This window comes from Dipteris shenzhenensis, chromosome 3 (genome assembly GCF_047967505.1).
Source record: "Dipteris shenzhenensis isolate YYH24624 ecotype China chromosome 3, Dip_SZ_1.0, whole genome shotgun sequence".
NCBI classification, from domain to species: domain Eukaryota; kingdom Viridiplantae; phylum Streptophyta; class Polypodiopsida; order Gleicheniales; family Dipteridaceae; genus Dipteris; species Dipteris shenzhenensis.
The window spans coordinates 60855269-60882363 of NC_141598.1; the positions used below are offsets into that span (position 1 = coordinate 60855269).

Genomic DNA, 27095 nt, shown 5'->3' on the forward strand with positions numbered 1-27095 from the left:
ATTACACCTTCATACACGCCTTTTCCCTAAAAGCTCCTTTAGCTATCAACTTAAGAACTACCGTGTCAAGAGGATACTTAGTCCCTTGGACGTCCTTTCAGCCTTTTTCGTTACCGTCCAAGTAGCATATAGATTGTAGATGATATCCATTGCTCCCTCCAACCCCCCAAAACCAAAAAAAGAAGATGGGAAAGAAAAAACCTTGAAAATCTGGATTGCATGAAAGGTCTTTGGTGAAACTAAGGACATGCACTAACTCAAAGTACGCACCCAATAAAGTACACACACAAAAGACAAGAAGAGACAGACACCTGAACCTGGCCAGTCGCTTACATTGTACAGAGCAGCATGTTATGCATTTCCATTTTGCATCTTTAACTGAAATGCATCTGCAAAAACAAATTAGACGACCACATGGAGCCAGTATTTCTACCCACATTCATAACAATTTTCTTTAGGAAGATACCAGGAGTAAGATGGTTCAATTAAAAAAGGCTTCCCAGAAAAGTGTCCATTATCTTGCAGAACCAGTGGCAGCTGCTTCATCTGGTGTGCCTTGTCTTGGGGAGTCCAGTGTATCATCTTGCAGACCAACTGGTGGCCCAAGGCTACACCGGTCAGTGTTGTGAGTGGCTATGGCATCCTTCAACTTTTGCAACTGCTCATAGCAGAAATATATATAAGCAATTGAATTGTGACATGATATGCAAAACTTCCTTGTTTCATTCAGTGTACCGTGTTACATATTTCTCCGAAAAGCCCTCAAGATCAACCCACCTTACTTCACTTTTTATGCCCTTTCTTCAAATACGACTCTCTACTGAATAATGAGAAAAATGTGAGCTTTCATCAAACAAACGAGTAGGAAGTTATACTCCAACCTTTAAAAGAAACAGAATTGTGAGAACTATACCACAAGCCTCATCAACTCGCTGGGTACTTGGCAAGCTGTACAAATTTCTTTGGAAAAATGGAATTTTTAGATCAGGATGTTTTTTACCCCTTTACCACAATGCAGCGGATTATTCCTAGCCCCTCTTTATTATCAGGATCATATCCTCTTAGCTTACAGCTGTTTCAGGAATATCCAACTTGAGTTCCTGTGGAAGGCTCCAAATTGATTTAACAGGTCCAATTTCAGGTCTTACAGAGCAGACACAAGAATGCTTTTTCTAAAGAGAAGATTCTTAAGGGTATCTTTAATCAATGAGTAGTTAGCTTATTTTCCTGGAAGACAGGACGGACAAGAGAACAAACAGCAGGTCTTTCTATCTGAATCCTTAGCTCAAACATTTGACCTTCCCTCCTAACACCAATAGAGGACATATTTTGGTGCATCTGGAATAGGTATAGTCCATGCATCCCCGATAAGCAGGACAGAAGGCTACAATTACTTAGGAGGGGGATGCCCATTTCGGGGCTGTTTTGAGGGCCCTTACAGGGAAGCTATGACCTAGCAATAGACTGTCCATTCAGAAACCCTGGGGCCGATCTAGGGGCCTGACTTGTGGTCCAATTGGGCCGACTTTGGCTGACTCAGGTGAATGGAGCAGTGAGCTGGTTGGCCAACCTTGTGTAGGTTGGCCAACATCTACATGAGCCATTATATGTGGCACCAAGCCTGTAGAAGAGAAGGATGTGCACAGCTTCGCTCGGGGGTTTTTGCTCGTGATGTGTGCAGTATATTATAGAATTATTTCACATTTTAGAGAACATCTATATGTGAACAAATAGTGAGACACTTTAGAAACTCTTAAAATCCCTCCCTACCATGCTTCTTTTGAGAAAGGGTAACTTAAGGGATGAGTAGGAAAGAGAGATTGAAAAATATATACCATATTCCTTAGATGAGTAGGTGCTCTCATGTAAAATATATACCATATTCCGTAGATGAGTAGGAAAGAGATATTGAAAACCCTCACATCCAAAGCGATTATAATGTATCATAAATTCATCTCTTCTATATTATAAAATATAGAAAGGCAAGGAAGGGATTTCAGAGATATTCCCAATTCTCCAAACCTAAGTACTCTTACGTGGTCCCTGCTGAACCCCTCCCTACCATATTATGAATTAGGGAGAGGTTGTAACTCTCATATACATCTTGAAGTTGCCAATTTATCTGGTCTATACCTCTTGAAATTATTTTTTAAAGTGCACCATTGGAAAGATCATGAAATTTTGAACATATTTCCTCTCAAGTTTGCCTATCCCCCTTTGATGCGGGTGAACAGCTAAATCGCGCCAACAATCTACTTTGGAACATTAAAGTGAAGAGTCACATGGTGGCTTGGACAATGTGGAATGTCATCATTAGTGTGGAGAAAAAGCCACAAGATATGGTAGATGGTAAAGAAATGACACCTCCAAATTCAAAGGAGGTAGAAGAGTAAGAGGACAAGTATAGCAAGGCTCTCTCACGTATCTTTGGGACAACACTAGACTCAATGCTTCCTCATATCCAGCTTGCTACACGAGGAAGCTTCCTCATATCCAGCTTGCTAAGACACCTACACGAGGTCCAAAAAGATGACTTGTGGCACTACCATGTCAAAGTTGTGGGAACCTAACCACAGTCAAGCTAGCCCTAGTTAACTTAAGCCTAGTCATGTAACAATAGTCAACTAAAACTAATTTACAAATCTAGAACAGTCAAGTCAATTAAATCTCACTAGTTTGTACATCCTGCCCACATGGCAGCCTGCATACTGCCCATGTGGCAGCCCTGGACACCATCTCAGATCTACCCCCGTGTCTGTCTATTATATAGATGCGCCTATAGACGCGGGTCTGTAGCCAATAGACGCACAAATAGACGTGCCCGTAAGTTTTTTTTTTGTTAAGGAAATGCATCTGTGTACGCGTCTGTGGGTGCTTTGTCTTGTTGTGAATGCAATTGATGATATGGGCTTTGAGGGGTCCCCTTTAGGGACAAGGGCCATATTGACATGCCATTTCTATCCAGTGGCATCCTGGATATTGTATAATGCACGTAGACATGGCCCTTGCCCCTAAAGGGGACATATCATCAATTGCCTTTTTGCAGACTTTCTCTCTACCCACGTGGCATCTCTCCAACCCAATACATGCTGGTGGTGCGCTATCCCCCATGTCCTCATCATTTGGGGGCTCACAGGTGGGGAGGTGACCCTGATAACCCCAATGAATCCCAGAGATGAGGCAGCTCCAAAAATGCCTTTCCACGACCTAAACATTGCTTCATTACAAACGTTCATGTATTGGCAATAATATTGTATTCAAAACTAGAAACTTGCCATCACATGTCCTACTATTATTCAATTGTTTGACCCCATTGTGAAGGATTGGGTAAAACATTACACCATTTTACCCCCTTCATTGTTGAATAAATACTCATAACAAGAAAATCTTAGTGTTGCTAGAACATGAACCATGCACATTTGTGTCATTCCCAATGCTTTACGCTCTCTCACAAAGACAAGCCATTTGTATATAAAAATCTTATCCTAGATAGAAAATTATTTGCAGCATATACTGATGCCACTAAATACAATGCATGAACATGAAAAATGCATGCTGAACATACAACATTTTTAGGCAGCACTGAACAGTCCTATAAAGTAATATTTTACCTTGGTGATAGAGCAAGAAAAGGCATCCAATAGTCCATCTGCCCCTCTGTATAAATGGAAGTAAGGTAAGACTTTGACATTCAAACTTTTGCATAGTGGCTTGTTCTCGTCAAAATTCACCTTGAGGAAAACTATGTCCATATGATCAGCTGCAATTCTACAAAGCTACAAACAAACCACAAACACCTAGCTCAAGCTCTTTTGCAGAAAAAATAGCTCAAACATAAAATGAATTTCAACTGGCAATCGAAAATGAAGTTTAGTTCTTCTTTGTAGCCTGTTAGCAAGCCACCAAGCCTTTTACAACGCAAATACCAAAATCGGGTTATTGAAGATTGAGAGATAAAGCCATTCACCATCAGGGAAGACTTTACGAACAGGTTTTGTTTCTTCTAAAAATATCATGCATTACTATATGATAAGGGATTTACCTTAGGATACAAGGCTCTGCATGAACCACACCAAGTTGCGTAAAACTCGACCACTACAAGCTTCTCACCAGCTGTTGCAATTGCATCTTTAAGTTCCTTAATTGAATGCACATCCATCATATTTGCTCCCCCATCCCTTTCCCACCATTTTACCCCATCATTTGGGCTTGCTACAGATAAAACCTACCAGTGGCAGTCAGATTGCAATGACTCTGATCAGTCAAAAAGGGTTATATCGATAGTATGCACATGAAAAAATTTACAAAACATGTCATTTCCTTAGGTATGAAAAGTGAGAATCATTATGCTTAACTGATATTAACAGAAGAGATGATACAAATAGTCAGTTCAAAAAGCCATATTCTCACACAAGGCTTAATGTACTCTTTCAAACATTGAGGTGCAAAATCAGGGAAACAAAGTTGATTTGACCTTGCACTTAACTTCAAGTACATGTACATATTTTGTGTAAGGAAGGGCTTAGAGAGAGATTGGTGGAAGGAGATAGAAGTGGCAGGAGGAAGAGAGAGAATGGAGGACAAGGAGTGAGAAGTGAGGAAAGGGGTAGAGGGAGAGGAAGAGAGGGAAAAGGGTGAGGGGAAGAGAGAGATAGAGAAAGATTGGAAGAGAGAGTGTAGGCAGCACGTAGGAGGAAGGAAGTGGGAGTAGATATAATAAGAGGGAAAAGGGTGAGGGGAAGAGAGAGATAGAGAAAGATTGGGAGAGCGAGTGTAGGCAGCACGTAGGAGGAAGGAAGTGGGAGCAGATAGGATTAGAGGTCACATCCAAAAGTGTACATTGAGTGGTGGATGGGGAATTATATAGTCCCTCCACATTTTCCACCTAAAAGGCCTCTAAAGGTCCTCTAAATAGCCTTTTTCCCCCCTCATTACAGCCAACCCTTCCCATAGAATTTTTCCCTCAAAATTTTACATCTTGGCTGTCCAAAAAGATGCAGCAACAGCAACTACTAATCAGCCCAGTAGGAGATAGGGGTAGTCCTAGACAATGCTTTCTGGCTGCTATGAATTCGCAATCCTCAAGGAGTGCCACTTGATAAGATACTCTATGTAGACTTGTTTTGGAGACCATGGTCTTTGAAACCCATGATGTGCTCTGGGACATAGAGGGTATGACCCTTCTCATCCATAGGTGGTAGCTTAGGAAGAACTTGCACATGCTGTCCTACATGCGGCTTCAGCAAGAACACATGGAAAACATTATGAATCTTGGAGGTACTGGGTAGCTCCAACTCATATGCCACCTCTCCAACTTTGCGGATGATCTTGTAGAGACCGTAGTACCTGTGAGCAAGCTTCATGTTGGTGTTATCTTTCAGTGAGGCATAACGGTTCTTATGGAAAAGTAAAAGCACATAATCTCCTTGAAAGACAAATAATTCCTGCATTCATCTACATACTTCTTCTGCTTGGCTTGGGCATCCTGCATATTCTTCTTAGCCAAGTGCAAAAGGGCATCCATTCTTTCCAAGTCACTTCTTGCTTGCTAATTTTTCACAGCCATGTCTGCAATTAAAGGCGGCATCCCAACCTTGCATCCATACATTGCTTTAAAAGGACTCATGCCAATAGAAAGATGCTTGGTACTGTTGTAACAAAATGCAGCAAGAGCTAGCCACTTATCCCAGGACTTCTCTGTATCATGACAAAAATGCTCAAGTATTTCTCCACCCATTTGTTCACCCTTTCTGGCTGTCCATCACTCTTAGGGTGGTAAGCAGTGCTACGTGTGAGAAGAGCACCCACTCCTGTGAATAATTCCTGCCAAAAGTGACCTATAAATTTTGCATCTCTGACATAGACAAATTCCTGAGGGAAGTCATGATGCTTAAAAACATGCTCAATAATTTGCCAAGCAACCTGTGATGCTGAATACCGGGTCTTAGTGGGTATGAAATGAACCTGTTTTGTCTATATATCCGCCACCACATAAATGCAATCCCATCCCCTCTCTGTAGATGGCAATCTTGTGATGAAATCGATCCCTATGTAAGTCCATTTGCCTTCTGGAATAGGTAATGGCTGTAAGAGACCTACGAGTAGCTAGCTGTCCTTCTTATTATGTTGGAAAGGCAAGCATTCAATCAGCGTGACATATTTAACCACATCCAGCCACATGCCATTCTAGATGAAGCTCTGTTTGATCTTTTCATATGTCTTAGTGATACCCTACCAGCACACATTTATAAAGAAGAGGCTGTAAAATCTTGTTCATGAGTGCCTGAAAAGTAGCTGGTGTATTGGTCAATCCAAAAGGCATCATTCTGAATATAAACCTCTCTCTATGCGAAAGGTTGTCTTGTGCTCATCTCCTTCTTTCATTCTAATTTGATAGTGGCCTGATCTCAAATCAATCTTAGTGAAAACTTGAGCACACTTAAGTTCATCCAACAGGTCATCTATCCTAGGGATCGGAAACCTATTCTTGATAGTGGCCTTATTCAAGTCTCTGAAGTCAATGCACATGCGGTATGAACCATCGTTCTTCTTTACCAAGAGCAATGAGAATGCGAGCGGAGAATTGCTATAAGAGATAAAATTCTTCTCAACCAATTCTCGCATCTGTGTTGCCATTTCTTCTCTTTCTACCTATACGGGGCCTTATTAATTGGCTTACTGCCAGGCTCTAGGACTATGGCATGATCAACGTCTCTCCTTGGGGGCAACTGTGAAGGCATATCAGCAAATACATCTACAAATTCTGAGAGCAATTTATGCTTATCACAATCCTCAACACGGAAAATGCTACCATCTTGAGATACTGACACATTCAGCGCATAGATGGCACACTCCCTCTTGAACTCCCTGGCCAGCTGCCTTGTGAAAATGACCTGCAATTTAGGGGTTGCAATACCATGCAAGTTACAGATCTACCCCACTGAGTGACAAAGCATTTAAGTCCATGCTGATTTTGCTCAATGATTTCAACCAATCACAGGCTAGGACAGCATCTATTGGGCCCATATCCAATGCCAAGAGATCAGCTGCAAAATCATAATCATCAGAGAACTTGATTCTTGCATCCTCGCAAACATATCTACTAATCATGTGCTGTTCATTTGCCACCTCTACTCTCAGCCCATGATCTATTTCAGTAGCAATCAGTCCCACTTTCTGTAAGGTTTTGCCATTAATAAAACTGTGAGTGCTACTGCTGTCCACCAACACGTGAACAGCCCTGCATTAATCATCCCTTTCAATATGATAGTTTCAGCACTTTTGGCACCCATCAAAGAATGAAGGGAGATGGCATAGAGTGTTGGCTGGGCATCCCAATGAATTTCCTCTTCGTCCACAGGAGCATTACCACTAGCATCCTCACATGCATGAAAAGGCATAGCAACCTGATGCTCCACAAGAAAAGATGTCGGCCTACAACCTCGGATTCCACGAGTGGGCTGAATGTCAATTGATTGCATACCACGATTTATAGAAGAGTCCAGGGACTAGATTCTGTCATCTGATACATAGTGATAGACACCAAAACATCATGATCAAAGGTAGTAGATACTAGAAAATTTAAAGCCGCCTGTAGGTACTACATCAAAACATCAAACTTCAAAGGCAAGCTGGAAAACATCATATAACAAACTGAAAAGGCTGCCAGGCTGCCAGCCTACAGGCTACCTACAGCCAAGAAACAAAGCTGAAAATGCATTGCAACTAATGAGGCTCGAGCCTCAAACTGCATCCTCATACTGTGCCTCATTCTGATCATCATCATCATCAGTGCCATCCTCCTCCTAATCATCATCCTCATCCTCACCACTGTCATTCTCATGGGAGTTCAAATTACTAAAGCTGCTTGAAGCAGCAGCAACATCCATCCTTCCTGTAACAAGAGGGGCTGGTATTTTCTCTTCTCTCTCTATAGGCTCTTGCAAAGCAAGTAGCCTCTCATCCTCCTTCTCCTTGATCATCATTTCCAAGGTTACTTCTATCTTCTCAGATCCCCTTTCCTTGATTTTTGAGATGAGTTGCAAAATTAGTATGGACGTATACTAAATTTTGCTGGAATCTCCTCTTCTCCCTCTGTAAGCTCTTGCAAAGCAAGCAGACTTTCATCATCCTTCTCCTTGTTGCTCATTTCCAAGGTCACTTCTATCTTCTCAAATCCCCTTTTCACCAAATGTAAATATCCTAAGTCAAAGTACAGTTGACCATTTATTTGATCATAATTAAAGAGTTTTATATGTGTTAATTACGGTCAAAGAGTTATTTTTAATGGTCAAAGGATTGACTACGGTCAAAGATACTTGACTCTAGTCAAGTAAACCTGACTATGGTCAGAGAGCGTTGACTTCGGTCAACAAGACTTGGCATGCGCCAAGAGGGGTTAACCCCGGTTAACCAAGATGTGCCAACCTCGGTTGGAGAGACTTGGCTATAATTAAGGCGCCCTGACCTTGGGTCGAAGCTCTTTAATTATAATCAAGAGTGTTGACTCCGGTCAACCAGAGAAAATATATATATATTTATATATATATATATATATTTGTTTAGATGTGCACATGTGTTCAGTGGGGACGCCCACCGTGACTAGGATTAGTCCACAGTGTGTTATTTGCATGCAAAGCGCTAACAATTAATGGGTACCATGGTGGTGCGCTTTAATTAATTGTTGCAGGTACTGGCAAGGATTATTTTTCCTAAGCGAAGTGGGAGCCTGACAAGCACCTAGGAAGCGGTTCGTGTGACCGAGAGCTTTGAAGACTCCAGAATGGCCCTAAGTGGCTTGTAATAAGAGTTAGTCTAGATTGTAGACAAGTGGCATGTTGCCAATTTGAATGGGGTTTGAAGCCCTTGTAAAGAAGGATTTCTTTTCACGTAAGAAGGGAGAGAGAGACTTACGAGACAGCTTCCTGCTGAACTTTTGTAACAGTTTTTTTTCTGAAAGTAATAAAGACCTTCGGGGGGGTCCAGCCCGACAATTTGTCCTGGGCCCTAGTGTATGATCAGAGAGAGAGAGAGAGGGAGAGCTGTGGACAGTTTAATTCCGTCGTTGACGTGAAGTCATAGTTGTTTTTATTCCCCTCCAGTTCGGTTTTATTGGTATCAGAGCGTAAGGTCTCATTTCCTCCCTAGGAATTGACGATCCAAGAAGTCTTGGGAAGCTGGGCCATCTACAAGGCTTTGTGAGCAACAAATATGGGGGCGACGTGCTCGGGAGAGCAAACTAGCGTTTAATGAAGTGGATGCTGGTGGCGAACAGGAGAGGCGTCTGATGAAATTTAGCGAAGGAAGTTTGCTACCTGGCTCTAGATTTCGACTAGATATGGCTATGGGTGACGTCGGGTCCTGTTGATTAGGACATACGTCGAGCGTTGGCTGATGGGGCGATGGCTAGGTGCCGACGACCGATGTACAACAGCGCCAGGAGGAATTCGATGTAGCTTATACACGAATTCTGCGATTAGGAGAACGCGCCAGCAATAGCTAATCAGCGACGGGATCTGTGTGAACCAAATCCCAACTCTCTGTTCGGGGTGATTCTGCTTTATCTTCTGTGGGCGCTGACAGGGCTAGGGTGCCAGCCAAGGGTTTACGTGGTAGTCCACATAGGAAAGGCAATGCAAGTTGGTGATGATGCCTGAACATTGGAATTGGCTGGGAAAATTCCGCCTTGTAAATTTTCTCACGGGTGAAGGTTTCGAGCGACGTACTCTTGACGCTACAGAGTGTTAAGCCTCGTGGCCACGGAGTTACCTAGGAGTACACGTGGTAGATACGTGGATGCTGACTCAGCAGTTGACGTGGCCAGGGTGCCACCTAGGCAGACACGTGGCATGCACAGAGCTGACGTGGCAGACACGTGTGGATGCTGACGTGGCAGCATGTGCAGGCTGATGACGTGGCAGTACAGGTGGCAGACAGCTCAGATGCTGACATGGCACTGACACGTGGCAGCCAGCCTGGCAGACCAGTGGTTAAGTTAATCCTGGTAAAGTTAAACCCTGGTTGGTTGACCCGTGGTTAGTGAAATCCTGGTTAAGTTAATCGCAGTCAGTTAACTCTGGTTAGCTGAACCAGTATCTAGCTAGTTCAACTTTGGTCCAGTTAATCTGGCCTAACCAGATCAGTTTGGTTGGTGTAACCAGAACCAGTTAGTCTGGTTAGACTAACTAGCAGTTACTTCATCTGGTTACTGTTTTCACAAAAAAAAAAAAAAAAAAAAGAGACAGTTACAGAGACAGTTTTGGCCGTCAATTTTCTCCTGCCTGTCAGACTTTTACTGTCAGAAAAGTAGCAGAAAACCAGAGAAAAGCAGGGAAAACAGAGATTTGCAGAAAAAGGAGTATGCATGCCTTTGAGCAGTAAAAAGAGGTAAAAACAGATGCCTTTTGAAGCCATCTGCAGCAGCCAGAAAAAGGGCAACATAGTTGATGATGCTTTGGCAACTGTATGGGTACATGCCTTGAACTGACAGCCCGTACTGGCGTAGATTGTGAATGCAAAACACCTCTTGTTGAGGTACCTTTTCTGTTGGAAAAGCAAAGGTAGTGTGCATTAGTTACTTGCACAGTGTGAGAAAAATCTGCAGATCTCAGAATATGGATCAATCACCTATCCAGTGGGATTCTCAAGATAGGGATGTGCATCCAAGACAGAGGAATGTGCCACAATCTCAACAAGAATTTGAACAAATGGTACGCACTCGTATACAAGAACTGGAAAATCTTAAAAGGGATCCCAGGGCTCAGCATTTGTTTCCAGCAGAGGCTATGCCTAATCCAGTATATGACGTGCCAATGCCAGAGGCACACTCTCGTGTACAGTCTGAGAGAGAGAGATCTCATAGATCTCATAGGAGACGGTCCCATAGTAAAAAGAGATCGAGGCGTCATCACCGATCTCCTAGTCCATCACCGTCTACCTCGAGTTCGACTTCTATGTCTTCTTCTTCCTTATCAGATAAACCATCCAGGAAAAGAAGGAAACACGAGAAGTCTGGGAAGAGAAAATCTTCCAAAGCGACCAGGGAATTTAAAGAGGGAGGAAAATCTGTTAAGTTTATGACCTACAATGGACAGTATGGTCATACAGACAAAGCATTGCAGTTTATCAGACAGTTTGATGCTGCATTCGGTACTGAGAAATTTTCAGAATCCTCCAAGTTAAGAATGGTCAGCCTACATTTAACAGCAACGGCTAGTGCATGGTGGAGTGCACTGACCACAGATGGATCAGCCCCAAGAAAGTGGAAGGGCTTCAAGAAAGCCTTCTACTAGCAGTTCATGCCTAAACAGTTTAGAGACCATGTTCTTCAAGACTGGGACAGCTTGCACATGGATGCAGGAGATACAGTGGATGGGTACAACCAAAAGTTCTGGGATGCTTATTTGCAGGTTGCACCGTTCAAAAAGATCTCCAAAGGTACCCAGATGAGGAAGTACAGAGCAGGTCTCACTCCAAGAATTCAGGCAGTAGTAAATGCTTTGGGGGCAAAGAATATTCAAGATCTTATGCATTCAGCCTCAGTAGCGAGTCTTGTGCCGCTACAAGATCCATCTACAGTGCCATCCTTGCATGCAGGACGTGCTGATAAAAAGAAAACTGATTTTCAAAAATCAGAAAAGAAAGAGTCCCCTAAGGCTGAAAAGAAAGGGTTTCAGCCTCAGAAGCCGAGGGGTACTCAGTTCTCGAAGACCTATAAGGGCAAATCTCTATTTACCCCAGAACAGATAGCGGAATTCCGTAGAGATGGGAAATGCTTCAGGTGCGGTAAAGAGGGGCATGTGGCTGCCCAGTGCCCAGAAAAGCCTTCATCATCGAAGGGAAAAGAGGCAGAGAAGCCACGAGGACCGCAAAAGCCAATGGCAGGGGGAATTCCTGATATACTGGGTCATGCTCTGAACCCAGAAGAACGAGAATTGCTGCTATCATGGGGCAAAGTTAGAGACCAGCAAGCGCTAATTTTATTTGATCCAGGGGCTACTGATAATTTCATATCAGAGGATCTAGCCCTGAGGCTGGGAATAAAGACGGAAGAGCTAGGCAGGGCTTTGGATGCCGATCAAATGTTTTGTGGGAATCCTGTGCCAGTTACTCCCTTGATAGGGAAGCTCCGTCTACATATTTAGAGTTATGTGGATCAGGAAGACTTCTTCATTTCTCCACTGAAACATTATGATGTAGTTTTGGGGATGCCTTGGTTTCACCGCAAGGCAGTGAAGTTGACTCTTCCTGAAAGAGTGCTGGAATTTGTGCATAGGGGGAAAAATCAGCGTGTAATTGCCAGGAATAAAGGGGATACTATCCCCATTGTATCTGATGTTTCGTGCGGTAAAGCAATAAAGTCTGCAATTTCTGCGTACATGGTTTTTGTAAAAGAAAAAGAGACTGATATGCATGCTGAAATAAATGATGCAGACAAAGATAAGTTTCAGTTTTTGGTAAACTTTAAAGATTGCTTTTCTGATGTTTTGCCAGGGGAGTTACCCCCAGAGAGACCAGAAGATCATCAGATAGAGTTAATGCCTGGTAGTGAGCCACCAAACAGACCCCCTTATAGAGTCAGTGCGACTCAGAGAGAGGAGATTATGGCTCAGGTACAGGACTTGCTGTCCAAAGGCTTGATTCAGCCCAGCTCGTCTCCTTTTTGTTCCCCTGTACTGTTAGTACAGAAGAAAGATGGTTCATTCCGTATGTGCGTCGATTATCGCGCACTGAACAAAATGACCATCAAGAATAGATTCCCTATTCCGCGTATTGATGATGTCTTGGATCAGTTAAATGGAGCTTCAGTTTTCAGCAGGATAGACTTAAAGAGTGGCTACCACCAAGTGAGAATACAGCCTCAGGATGTGCATAAGACAGCATTCCGCACAACATTCGGGTTGTATGAATACTTAGTGATGCCTTTTGGATTGACAAATGCTCCAGCCACATTCAATAGAATGATGGATTGCATCTTCCGGAAGTACAGGCATTTTACGGGTACTTTCTTTGATGATATCTTAGTTTTTTCTAAGACAGAGGAAGACCACAGAGAACATCTTGCTATAGTGTTTCAAGAGCTGAGAAATCATCAGCTCTATGCCAACAGCAAGAAAAGTGAATTCTTCCTGGAAGAAATCCATTATCTGGGGCATATAATATCCAAGAATGGGATACAAATGGATCCAGTGAAGATCCGTGCCATTCAGGAATGGCCAGAGCTGAAAACTGTACATGAAGTTCGAAGCTTTTTAGGCTTGTGTTCTTACTACAGAAGATTTATCAGACACTTTGCTGATATCGCAGCTCCATTACATGACCTCACTAAGAAAAATGCAGCTTTCACATGGGGATTATCACAGAAGAAAGCATTCAATACACTCAAGGAAAAGTTGACTACAGAGCCCATTCTGGTAGTTCCGGATCTGTATCAGTCTTTTGATGTGGATTGCGATGCTTGTGGAGAATGTGTTGGGGCTGCATTGCATCAGAATGGTCATGCAGTAGCCTATGAAAGCAGACGACTTCGGGATGCGGAAAGATATTTAGGAATCTATGAGAAAGAGTTATTGGCTGTAATTCATGCTATCCATACATGGAAACATTATCTTTTGGGTGCAGATTTTACTGTCAAAACAGATCACCAAAGTCTGAAATACTTTTTGACTCAGACCAAGCTTTCAGAGAAGCATATGAAATGGGCAAACATGCTGTCAATGTATCATTTTCAGATTGTCCATACCCCAGGAATTCGGAACAGAGTGGCAGATGCCTTGTCCCGAAGACCCCAGGTCAATAATGTAACTATTGCATATCATCAGGACCTGGAAGGCATGAGGGAACAATATGCTCATGATTCTGATTTTGGTGAAATTTTACAGCAGATGCAAGAAGGGCAATCCACCAGTCACTATTCCCTGAAAGATGGGTATTTAATGAAAGATGATTGCCTATGCATCACCCAGGAGATGAGGAAAAAGATTTTGGGAGAATGCCATGCACCTCCCTATGCTGGACATAGAGGAATTACAGCAACAACTCTAGCACTAGAGAGGTATTTCTTTTGGCCAAGAATGCGCAAAGATATACATCAGTTTGTTACTGAATGCCTTACGTGTCAGAAAATGAAGTATGATAGACAGAAGGCACCTGGCCTACTTATGCCTCTACCCGTGCCTCAGGCACCATGGGAAAATATTACAATGGACTTTATTTTTGATTTGCCGAGATCAAAGTCAGGGAATGATGGGATTTGGACTATCATTGATAGATTCAGCAAGCAAGCTCATTTCATTCCGGTTCGCAAAACCATAAAGGCAGATCATATGGCTAAGCTGTTCATGGCACAGATCTTTAAACATCATGGTATGCCTAAGTCCATTGTTAGTGATCGAGATCCCAGAATGACCAGTCTATTCTGGAGAGCTTTATTTGATAACATGGGGACGAATCTGAATTTTTCTTCTTCTTTCCATCCCCAGACAGATGGTCAAAGTGAAGTAGCAAATTCTACCATTTTGGATATGCTGAAATGCTACGTGGGTGACCAAAGTTCAGACTGGGAAAAGTACCTACCGTTAGTAGAGTTTGCTTACAATAATACAGTACATAGCTCTACAGGGAAAGCCCCTTTTGAAGTCATATATGGGAAGGTGATTTTGCCACCTATATTGAGGACTAAAGATGAAATATTTGCAGCTGATCAGTTTGTAAGAGACCTCCAGACAGCTTACAGCCAAGTCCGGACAGCAATTGAAAGGTCTCAAGAGAAACATAAAAGGGCTGCAGATAAACATAGGAGACAGTTGGATCTCAAGGAAGGGGACTGGGTACTTTTAAAGTTTGAAAAAGCTAGGCTCCGCAAGTTTAAAGGCAAACAGAAAGTGTATGCAAAGTTATCTCCCAGATACTATGGCCCTTTCAGGGTTACAGAAAGAATAAATGAGGTTGCATACAGATTAGCATTGCCAGAGCATTGGAGGATTCACAATGCATTCCATGTGAGTCTTCTAAAGAAATTTCACGGACCAGAGCCTACAGAACCAGTATCAGAAGATCCACCAGAAGTGGATGAGCTGGAGGAAGTCCTTCAGCCAGAGCAAATTGTGTACCATATTGTACGTAAAGGCCCTCAGGGTAAAGAATTTTACAGGTATCTTGTAAAATTCAAGAATTATACGGCATTAGATGCCAAGTGGATGGACGAAGACATGTTATCTGATCATCCACAGCTTTTGGATGTTTACAAGGAAGCTTTTCAGTTGAGGTCAACTGAATAGAAGCCGAGGGGATTTCACCAAATGTAAATATCCTAAGTCAAAGTACAGTTGACCATTTATTTGATCATAATTAAAGAGTTTTATATGTGTTAATTACGGTCAAAGAGTTATTTTTAATGGTCAAAGGATTGACTACGGTCAAAGATACTTGACTCTAGTCAAGTAAACCTGACTATGGTCAGAGAGCGTTGACTTCGGTCAACAAGACTTGGCATGCGCCAAGAGGGGTTAACCCCGGTTAACCAAGATGTGCCAACCTCGGTTGGAGAGACTTGGCTATAATTAAGGCGCCCTGACCTTGGGTCGAAGCTCTTTAATTATAATCAAGAGTGTTGACTCCGGTCAACCAGAGAAAATATATATATATTTATATATATATATATATATTTGTTTAGATGTGCACATGTGTTCAGTGGGGACGCCCACCGTGACTAGGATTAGTCCACAGTGTGTTATTTGCATGCAAAGCGCTAACAATTAATGGGTACCATGGTGGTGCGCTTTAATTAATTGTTGCAGGTACTGGCAAGGATTATTTTTCCTAAGCGAAGTGGGAGCCTGACAAGCACCTAGGAAGCGGTTCGTGTGACCGAGAGCTTTGAAGACTCCAGAATGGCCCTAAGTGGCTTGTAATAAGAGTTAGTCTAGATTGTAGACAAGTGGCATGTTGCCAATTTGAATGGGGTTTGAAGCCCTTGTAAAGAAGGATTTCTTTTCACGTAAGAAGGGAGAGAGAGACTTACGAGACAGCTTCCTGCTGAACTTTTGTAACAGTTTTTTTTCTGAAAGTAATAAAGACCTTCGGGGGGGTCCAGCCCGACAATTTGTCCTGGGCCCTAGTGTATGATCAGAGAGAGAGAGAGAGGGAGAGCTGTGGACAGTTTAATTCCGTCGTTGACGTGAAGTCATAGTTGTTTTTATTCCCCTCCAGTTCGGTTTTACCCCTTTCCTTTTATTTTGAGATGAGTCGCAAATTAGTATGGATGTATACTCATTTTTATGTATTCTTTGGAAGCAGCCTATTCCTTCTTTTGGTATGTATAAGAGAGAAGTACTCTAGTTTCTCTCACAAGGAGAAGCACATGTCCCCTACGAGAGCACTCGAATAGCCAACTTCTACAAATTTCGAGTGTGAGCCCCAAATGTCTCCCACCACTTCACCCCTTAGTACATCCTCTTATCATCCTTTGCAATTGCCCGAGCAAATGTGCCTGATATGAACTTGTAAATATCTAACTCATCAATTAAGAGGCCATGTCTCTCAACATAATATGTTGTGTACTGCTCTATGACATCCATCCACCCATCATGCACCTCCTTATCACCATCTGGATTTTTCTCTCTCCAACTAGGATGCAGAACAAAAGCTGCTGCATTAACACACAAGGCTCTGACAAGAGCCAACTTTGAGGAGTCTATTCCATCCATAGTCTGTATCTTCTCCACCATTGGATCAGTGAGCTCATATAAAAGTCCCATGGTAGCCCCTTCTCTATAAGCCAAACGAAAGATCTTCAGAATAAGTGCACATATCTTCACTATGGCACTTGCTTTTTGCCGGAATGAGGCATCCAACAATGGAAGACACTTGTGCTGCTTTCATAGTGTGTGATACTTTCTTCCTGTAGTACTCATCACTCACAACCATATGGTGCAATTCATTGTAGGCTCCAATAAGTTTGCTAACACGATAAACATGTAAGCAAACCGAGTCTGTGCAGGTTTCACTAATTCCTTCATACTAAAAGTTCTATGTAATGCTAACACGGTGTGTTTCCGTGTAACAAACGTCACAATCATGTCGGCATGTGCTAACACTAGCTTTACCCAAGGGGAAAAGAAAAGGAAAAAAGTCAGGGAAAAAGAAGAAAAGAGAGGAAAAAAGAGAGCGAAAAAAGAGAAAAAGAGAGAACCCTGGTTGACCTCGTGTGATAGGAGGGGAGAAAACGGAGCATCCATGCTGTACTGGAAGGGAGGTAGTCTATCCATGTGGAGCCCCAATCGCTCAAACCATCTCTCTATGCGTGCATGGCAGGACCTTTGGTCCCTTCCTACGCAAGTGACATAGAAGAGGACAGTGCTAGCCATGGTAGCCTGCTACGCCCAGAGGTGTAATCCCCATACTCCCTGACTCGGTACAGATACGTGATGACTTGAAATGCAGCATCTAGCTATAATGGGGGTGACCCAAACTCAACCTAAATGATCTGGTGAGGAACGGATGGCTTACCACGAATCATGTGTGATAACATGAGAACATGTAGCCGCTCCAGACGGGCCCACTCTGTATCCGACAAGTCTAGCCCCCAACATGGGCTACCGTACATCCCCACTAAACGGACCAAGGAGTCAAAAAGCAATCCCTTGGTCCATGATTCTTGAAAGTGCGAGCGGAAGCACTGCTTCTCTAGTCTGGCCAATGAAGCATATCTTCTGCTCAAACGTGCCTCAATCGTGGGTCTCATAGTGAAGATGGGTCCGGAAAAGACAACCCAAGATAAGTATATGATGAAACTATCTTAACAGGTGGCCCATCAAATGCGAACTGAATCTGGCGCATGACGGCTCGAGATGTATTGAAGATCATAACCTTGGTTTTACCCAGGTTGACCTTCAAATCATGAGACTCACAAAAGAACTGTAGTGCGTCAAGGTGTCTCTAGAGCCCCTCTGCTGAGCAAGACAAGAGAGCCACGTCACTCGCATTTTGCACAACCCTGATAGGTCTGTCTCCGGTAACAAGGTCAATATGTATGTGGATATGGTTCATGTTGTGTAGCAAAAAGAAATATATGGACCAACGTGCCCGCAAGAGAGCAACCTACCCCCCTGTGTCTGCATCACTGTCTCAAGCTCGTCAATGTAGAGGCCAAACAAGGTAGGTGATAATGGGCACCCTTGTTTAATCCCAATACTGCTCATGATCTCGTCTATCCACCTAGATCTTGCCCAGACTCTACCTGAAACTCTCTCGTAAAGTGCCATGACAGCCCAAATGATCTCCTGGTCATAACCCAAATCCTGTAGGCATCGTATGAGGCAAGCTCTCAGAAATGTGTCAAATGCCTTGCGGAAATCCATAAAGCAACAATAAACCCTCTGCTTCCGTGCCCTCGCCTCCTCGAGGATACATCTGAGCGTGAGAATGTGGTTCATGATTCCATGATCACGCCGAAATTCGGCCTGTCTTGCTGCTCCAAGTCCTCGACACTCCGCAAATCTGCTAACCTCAGAACCAAGTACTGATGCATAAATCTTGGACATAACAAGTCCGATCATAATGGTCATGTAGTTCTCCGGGCTCATAGGATTCCCTACCTTGTGGATGGATGAGATAGTGCTAATGGTCCAGGTGCGTGGAAACCCTAAACAAACAGCTTCATTAAAGAGCTTTGCTAAGATTGGAGCTAGGAGGTTAATCCCATATGTAATGAACTTAGTGCATAGTCCCTCATGATCCTTCGCTCGGCCATTATGAAGCTTCATTACAGCATCCTTTACCCCTCTCCCCCCCCCTAGTGAAGAGGGTGCAGGATGTGGGGCATGGCATATGTGAGAGGTTAGGGACTAGCTGATTTGGGATGTCATAAAGTGTGCGTGCATAATCATACCAGGCTTGAGTGTCACTGAGTGGTGAGGGGAACCGTCCCTCTAGAATCTCCGCCAAAAGTCCGTAGAGTTGTTACTAAATAAAATGTTCAGTAGCTCCTCCTTGTTCCGACGAACGTAGTCTAGTTTCTTTCTGCGTACCAATCAACAATACTCGCGTAGCATCTCTGGTTCGCTCGGAAGACTGTTTTTGGTTCCGAATCTGAGCTGACAGCGTAAAGCCTTACACTCATCATCGTACCAACTATTACAGGGTATGGTCCCAGGGGGTGGTGGATGGGTGGAGCGGGTGGTGTGAGGGAAAGCGTGAAGGACAGCCTTGTGTAGTGCGTGGGTGACCAAGGCAGGTTATGAAGTAAATATAAGCGAGAAGTATATACAGATGGCCTGAGTAAGTAGGTGAGTGATCGCGGTCAAAGCATATATCATGATAGGTGGAGTAAGAACTCAGTGGGGTGGAAGGCGCTGTGCCACGGGGAGTGGAAATGCTAAAGAAAAGATAGGTATGATCAGCCCCTGGAGCAAGACGTGCTACGGTAAAATCAGTGATGCGAGATGTGAAGGCAAGGGATCCCATGATGTAATCAACAACGCTGGAGCCTCCCCCATGTGGAAAGCACGTGAAAGACCATTATAAATAATGAGATCATGCATCCTACCGAGGTCTAATAGGGCCTGTCCATAACATGTGATCAGACCTCGTCTATCAACCAAAACCCGTAGCATACCTGCATCCTCAATGTCAATGTCTCGCAGTAGAGTGGAATCATCCCTGAAGTCGAGGAGTGGTGCGCCTGCCCTTGCGTTGAAGTCCCCAACTAGGAGGACTTCTCCACGGCTAGAAAAGTCAACAATGGACTGATAAAGAGCAGCAAATGGAGATGTCTCATCCTCACCTCGAATATCTCAAGCAAAGTGGGAGGTCTCAAGGGGGAAGTAGCAAACTGCAACAAACAGATCCCGGCTGTCCATGTGCCGAATCCGGATCCAAAGAACCTGGAATGTACATCTCTCTGCTCTACTGAAATGGTCCCCAAAAGTATAGATCTGTAAAGAACTGCAACTCCACCTGACCCTCGAACTCCCACTGTATCCCTCGTCTCATCTATATACGCAGAGTCCCATGTATATTTGTTGACTATTGGTAGTGGGCGCTCTGGACTCTGATGTGTCTCTGTGTAGAAGACTATGTCATGACCTGTATAGGATTCCGAGAAGTACCCTGGTTTTGACCATAAGGTACCATTACAGTTCCAAATGGTGCAGGATAGGGTCTTGGATATCTGAGTCTCATAGATCCCGCTTCCCTATGTGGGAGAGGGGGCTAGTGCCCTACGGGGATCTGTAAGAAGTCGTCCCTATCATACCACTACCTACTTTCCTTCCTTCCGAGCCTGATCTCGCTGCTACAACAAAAAGCGCCTCTCCTCAACCAGTAGAGGGGTGAGGTCCTCATCCATGGAGATCGTTGGCTGATCTCGAAGGACTGACCAGCATCGTAAAGCTGAAAGTCGTGCCTGAGTGTCATGGAACCGTATAATCAGGGGTTGCTCTTGATTGGGGTCTCTCTCCACCCGCCATGCCCTCTCAATCCTATGCTCAACCACGCCCAGAGTAGCGGCCATGAAAGCAGTCGCATCTACCCTCGGTGTAGCCTCAGTGCATGGGATCCCATGTACTCTAATGTTGAGAGCCTTGCTGGCTTTCTACTGCTGCTCCATGAGGATAGCTGAAACGTTTACCCTTGCGAATGGATGTCTCTCCAATAACAGATTGTATGCTCGCAATCTGTGCCTCGACAACCGCGGTACTCCCTGGGATTGTGTGTATGGCTGTGACCTCCTACCGGAGCTGCGAGATATCTTGTCTGAGTCCTTGAATGGACCAACCTGCTCCCGAATGGCGCGACTCTGTTCCTGTATGATGCGGCTCTGCTCCTAGTTGAAGCGGGCTTGCTCCTGTGCGAAGCGTGCCCGCTCCATCTCGCGCTCATAGATACTGGGTACCTCCATGAGGAAGGTCTCCTAGGCCTCAAGTGTGTCAGCCCGCCGGCATCCTAGCTGAAACTGGAATGGCTATGACATGAAAGTATGGGGATGAGCCCGGAAGTTGGGCAGTCACGAGCTGGGTGAGGTACGGAGATGACAGTGGAATGGATGAGGCAGTCCCAATGGGATGTGGGAGCGTGGGCTGACTAAGAGGGAGAGGGGAGAGAAAGGTTTAATGCGGAGCAATGTAGGACACCTCTGAAGTAGGTGTCATAAGCGGTGAGAGAGCTGTAACAGGAGAGGAAGGGAAGGACGCAACCGACATCATGGGTATGAGTATGTCATTAATAGTGGCTGTAGCTGTAGCTGGGGATGTAGAGGCTGTAGCTGAAACTAGTGCTGAAGTGGAAGCTGAAGTCGAAAGTGAGGATGTACAGGGAGTTGAGACTGGAACTGAGACTGAAGCAGGGGCTGAAGTCAAAGTAGAGATAGTGGCTGAAGCTGAGGCTAGGGTGAGCCCCGCCTTTGCTTTGCTATTAACCCCAAGTCCACTTCGGTTGCGGTTGTAGCGTGTGTTCACATCCTCAAGTTTCAGTTGTGTCGGTTGCTTTTTTTTGTTGTTGTCGACTTTCTTGGCTTTATTCATCTCTTTCTCGGCTTTTCCCATTTCTTTGGACTGATTTGTGTCCCCTTGGTGCAGTCTTAGTGCACGATCGGGAGCGGGAGCACAGGCTTCCCTCGCACGGCGGGAGGCACACCCAAGGCGAGGAGGGTAGTCGGACGCGGGTAGGAGGGGCTGCAAGGGCGGAGGGGCAGCCGGAGGTGGAGGCATTCGGGGGAGCTGAGGGTAAGCTGCTGGCTAAACTGCTGTCCAATCTGGTGGAAAGCACCCGAGAGCATAGAAGCAAGGGCATCCAAAAAATGTGCCTGCGGTGCCTGCGCTTCTTGAGATGCAGGAGAGAGGGCCTGAGTAGTAGGGATGTCTGTACCACTAGTGGATGCCCTATGAGGAGGAAGGGTGTGTTGGGGAGGCAGGGGTGCGGTGTGGACTGTCAATTGCGCGGCCGAGCAACAAAGGACCAGCCCTATGGGAGGCCCTACATATAGGCCTGGTCAAGGGGGTTGGTCCAGCCAACCAGGCTGGTCGGCCCAGTTGGGAGAAACCCACCTGCTGGTTGGTTTACTTCAGGGGGCAGCCAGCCCCTATATAAACCCCCCTTCCCTCGACTCTGGTCATCCAATTGTCTGCTGAAGCCTTCACCTCAGGCAACCCAAATAAAGGAGGACAGTTGCAGTTAGCAAGAGAGGACTCAGTCGTGGTTTATCTCAGCCCTTGCTGGATGTTTTGTAATGCTCACCACTGAGCCTGTCTTACCCACTGATTGGTGGATGAATATATTCTGAGGTCTGTCTTTTCCCTTTGCTATTCTATGTGCTGTGTTTTTTCTGAGAGAGGTTAGCATCATTGTGATCATAGTTGGAGCGATAGTGCCTCTTTCAAGGACAAAGGTTAATCATTATGAAAGGTGTGGGCATTTTTTTAAAGAAGGAAGGTCATTTCGATAGTGCCTCTTTCAAAGAAGAAGCTCAATTATTATCAAGGAAGGTCATTTGGATAGTAGGAGAGATTGCAGACATTACCCCAATCAAGTAAGTAAACCATGCCCAAAGAGCTATGCACATATATTATATACCAATGCTAAAAACTGGCAACTCATCTGGAACGCCACTAAGTGCGTACCTAAGAATAGTTGAATGTCATTCTTGCAAAGCAGTTATAGTGGCCATGGGAGGATAAATGGAAGCCATGGAGCCAGGAGAGCTAATGGATTTCTCAAATTTTGAAGATAAGAAGGACAAGATGACAAATCTAATAGACCATAGGTTAGGTAGATGGGTCTTATGAGACAAGTCATACATGTCTTCTCGACAAGTTGTAGAGTAATTCAAGATTTACATGTAGGGCAAGCCGATTATGATTTTGTATAACTTTAGATATTTAAAATCCTACTTTTAGGATGCATCATTGATTCACAAACCATAGAAGCATCAAATTCTTCTACAAAGAACTTGGGACCACTTTCTTACCATTCTCTTGGGGCCCATATGCTTGAACTTCTTCTTCCTTGTTGATTTTTGGATGAGTCAAGTACAAAGCCACTCTTCCTTCAATGATTTCAATTCCCAACCTTATGTTCCCTAACCTAACCTCTTATACACTCCACCATGAACCTCCTAGAATCTCTTTGAGCACTCCAAGCTCAACATCCTAGAGACCACTTTGAGCAAGCTCTCTCTCTCTCTCTCTCTCTCTCTCTCTCTCTCTCTCTCTCTCTCTCTTTCAAAAGTGCAACTAATCTATGGCTTCCCAAATACCTTTCTACGATCCTAATCATAATTGCACCACTAACCTTGGGAGTTCTTCCTTTGGAGGTAACAATACCAACAACCTTCTAGATCCTCTTTGCACGAAATTGCAACTACCCATCTACTTAGTGCTACCAAAAACTGCACTCCAAGAGAGCGCTTTTTGAGTCAACTACAAGAAAGTAGCAAGATCTTGAACATGGCTTGAACATAAAGAACAAGGCACAATTATATCCTTTATCAGAAGTTGATTCAATTTTTGAGTTGTTGAAGCTAATATTGAGTTTCCCTGACCTTGATGGAATTCACTGCATGTCTTTGATCGAATTTGGGCTTCCCATGAGATGTCCTTGAGTGAGATTACAAAATATGCATTTGTATATATGGCTGGGTAGATCGATTTGTAAATGAACTATGGTCTTGTACAAAGGAATAGATTGGAAAAAATCTTGTAATCCACCGTTGGAAGGCCAAGGTAGAGAAGGAATCAAGGCAGGTTCTGAAGGCCTTTCACACCAAAAGACCGGGTGAGTTCACACCTAATGAGTTCAATGCTTTCTGCAAGAAGCACGGAATCAAGAGACAGCTCACAACCACACCCACGTCTCAGCAAAATGGTGTAGCTGAACGAAAGCACCGGACAGTGACAAGCTGGGTTTGACCATGCTGAGTGGGAAGTCCCTCTCCAGAGCTTTTCGGGTGAAGCCGTGAACACAGCCGTTCACATCCTCAATAGGACCAAGACGAAGGTCGTTGAAGATAAGACTCCATAAGAAGCATACTATGGTAAGAAGCCAACCATCTCATATTTACACATTATCGGTTCTACAGCTTTCGTACATGTGCACAAAGACAAAAGAACAAAGCTGGATTTCAGGAGCAGGAAGTGTATTTTCGTTGGGTACAATGAAGAGTCCAAGGCTTACCATCTCTTCCATCCGCCAACAAAGAAGATCTTCATTAGCAGTGGGCGTGGTCTTTAACGAGACAGAGTCTCAACCGGAGGAGGAGATTCAGGAAATTCCAACTACACCCTCACCAGCACCCAAGTTGAGCATCACCAAGGTGGAGAAAGCTGAAGAGTTTGAGGAGTTGCGGCGGAGCAGGACGCACCATAGCCACCTTGGAAGACACCATCTACAGAGAAGAAGTTACCCCGCTCGTACCTACGGACCTTGCTGAACTCTCGGGTGACAGACACACCTAAGACCAGTTCTGGGCCACGGAGATCCCAACGCATCATGAGGACTCCTACCAAATTGGTAGCTTAGATCGATAAGCCTGGATCCTTTGAGAAGGTGAAGGATATTCAAAGGTGGGAGGCTGCCATGAAGGCAGAGATGGATGCTATTCTGAAGAATGACACCTAGGACTTGGTGGACAAGCCTTTCAAGATAACCTTTCAAGTATAAGGTTATCGGTACCAAGTGGATGTATAAAAATTCTTCTTGAAGATTGGGTAGTCCTTCAGATGCCAATCTTTATCTCTTTTTAGAAGGGGGGAAGAGGCTGGTATTGATCCTATATGTGGATGATTTGATACTTACAGGAGACCACAGGAAAAACTCTATTCTCAAAAAGCTTCTAATGGAGGAGTTTGAAATGACAGATCTGGGATCTCTCCATTATGTTCGTGGAAGATCTGGGATCTCTCCATTATGTTCGTGGAAGCAGTAACGGAAGCATATTCATATCGCAAGAGAAATATTGTCGGGAGTTAATCAAGCTGTTCCACGTAGAGGATTGCAAGGTGGCAGTGGCCCCATAGAGGTTGGGCTGAAAGAAAGAAAGTCAACAAAAAACCATCTAGTACAACTGCTTTAGGGAGGGCACATGGCAGCTCCCAGGGAGTGCAAAAGCAACCCCAATTATTTAGAGTACCTACATAATAGTCTGAAATGAAGTACATAGTTCATCTCAGCTAGTGGATGCTAGCAAGTATCAGAGGATGGTGAGCAACTTGCTCTACCTAACCAATACCAGGCTAGATATCTCCTATGCTATAGGGCTGCTCTAACCCAGGGAGAATCATTGGAGTGCAGTTTATGGGTGCTGTGGTACTTGAAGAGTACATGCCACCTATGGCATCACATACACTCAGTTCTCTCCTTTCGTTTTGCTATTCTATGTGCTGCGTTTTTTCTGAGAGAGGTTAGCATCATTGTAATCAAGAGAGAGAGGTTACTTGGAGTTTAACGTTATCCACAGCACGAGTGAGGATTGAGTGATTCTTTCCTCCGTTTCCAACAATTACTTAAAACTGTAAAGTTTTAAAGCTCAATACTTTTTTTGGTGTGAAATAGACTTTTTGGGTTATCCACAGCACAAGTGAGGATTGAGTGATTCTTTCCTCCATTTCCAACAATTACTTAAGACTGTAAAGTTTTAAATCTCAATACTTTTTTGGTGTGAAATAGAATTCTATTTAGTATGAAAGAAACAGCCAAGACAGAAAACTCAAGGTTGAAATACAGAAGACGATAAAACTCATGCACATGTGAGCAGATCAACAAACGGTAGGAACGACCGCTACGAATGTCAGCTATCAATAGGGACCCTTCAGATTATGCTAAATGTGGTTGGAAAGTATACAACCGGTTCGGTTGAGCGCGCAACACATGGTTCGTCTTGAACAACGAGGCCGATGAAAAGAAACAAAAACGCAGTCGTGAATAACGATGCTAATGGAAGAAAGCTTCATGGCGTTGACGCTTGTTTCTGTTAGGAGTCCATTAGAGGCGCCATGCAAGCCCGGGATGATTTTCGTGAACTGTGATTGTCAAAATTGAATGAGTCAGGTGAGTTCAGGTGAACTCTTTGACTCAGTTTCCTCCTTTCAAAAGCTCAAAGGCTTCCATACCTGTCTTGCAAGAAATCGATAAATCGAATGCGGCACATTTGAAGACAGACTCGTGATGGATTACGTAGGTATTCTCAGACTATTACACTGCCTTATATCTCAAATCCACGTGTTACCAGTAGAACACATGAAAGTCCCAAATTCAATCAGCATGCTGCGTTCTAAGCGTTTGAGAGCATACCCGCAATGAAGTTGTGGACGCACGTTGCCTGCAGAGTTCTGCAGAATAGAACCCTCTTAGCGACTCGACGGAGGCCATACTCCTCCCCTGCACGGAGCTACATGATGAAGCTAACATTGGGCTGCAAGAGCGGACACTTGCGGAGATGCAAGAGCCGGAATATGGCATGTTTAACTTCGCTGCGTCTGTAAAGGATGTGAAGGAAGAGACAGGACAGAACGCTGAGCACGTAATGGCCATAGGATGGCAGGATAACCCAACGATCATCAGACAAGCATCAAGCCCATCTCAAAGCTCGCAAGCTTGCGGTCGAAGCGGAACATATCAAAGAAACGAATGCGAGAGGAGACTACGAAGTCCAAAAACAAGCAATTTAAGCAGAGGAAGAGCGCGAGATCAATGGAGGCGAGAACTTCGACGCAGGCATGGGAGGAAAGACAAAAAGAGGGCGGCAGGAGACAATGGAGTGAAGCAATTGGAATTGGAAGGCGTGATCTCAAGCTTCCTGCAAACACCTCACAGCAGCTAAGGGTAGATGATCAGGAAAACCAAGCCCAATAAAGCAGAGAGGAGCTGGATGATGGAGAGCAACAGAGGAAGAGTGCCGAAAACCAGAAAAGCAACAAAAACAGAGGTATCAATCGCTGAAAACACAGAAAGTCTTCCAAACAGAAGGTATGGCGGTGAGTGAAGTGTAAGATATATCAAATGCAAGCTGATGAGAAATTCTGCAGAAATTCTGCACACAATTCTCACAAAACACACACACACACACACACACACAATGAAGAGGGACCTGAAAACTCAGATGC

The 27095-nt window shown here is 44.2% G+C and overlaps 1 protein-coding gene across 2 annotated transcripts; it reads right to left on the reverse strand.

The window, feature by feature from the left end:
* On the reverse strand, positions 1 to 27095 carry LOC147904113 (thioredoxin-like 2, chloroplastic). Of its 2 annotated transcripts, none has more exons than XM_087370662.1 (4): positions 26284 to 27095; positions 4043 to 4225; positions 3612 to 3731; positions 1 to 658 (listed from the first exon to the last, which is right to left on the reverse strand). In XM_087370662.1, the coding sequence occupies exons 1-4, from the start codon at positions 26548 to 26550 to the stop codon at positions 515 to 517; spliced, it is 714 nt and encodes a 237-aa protein (XP_087226788.1). In that variant the 5' UTR covers positions 26551 to 27095; the 3' UTR covers positions 1 to 514. The 2 variants fall into 2 exon arrangements, with proteins under 2 accessions (XP_087226788.1, XP_087226785.1); XM_087370659.1 differs by having other exon boundaries at positions 7 to 658; positions 3612 to 3776; positions 26284 to 27089.

Coding starts and splice junctions, on each gene's coding strand:
- LOC147904113 (XM_087370659.1), bottom strand. CDS start 26,550: ATGATCGTTGGGTTATCCTGCCATCCTATGGCCATTACGTGCTCAGCG. Junction 4,226..26,283: donor CGTCCACAACTTCATTGCGG/GTATGCTCTCAA, acceptor TGCCACTGGTAG/GTTTTATCTGTAGCAAGCCC. Junction 659..3,611: donor TTTCTTGCTCTATCACCAAG/GTAAAATATTAC, acceptor TGCTATGAGCAG/TTGCAAAAGTTGAAGGATGC.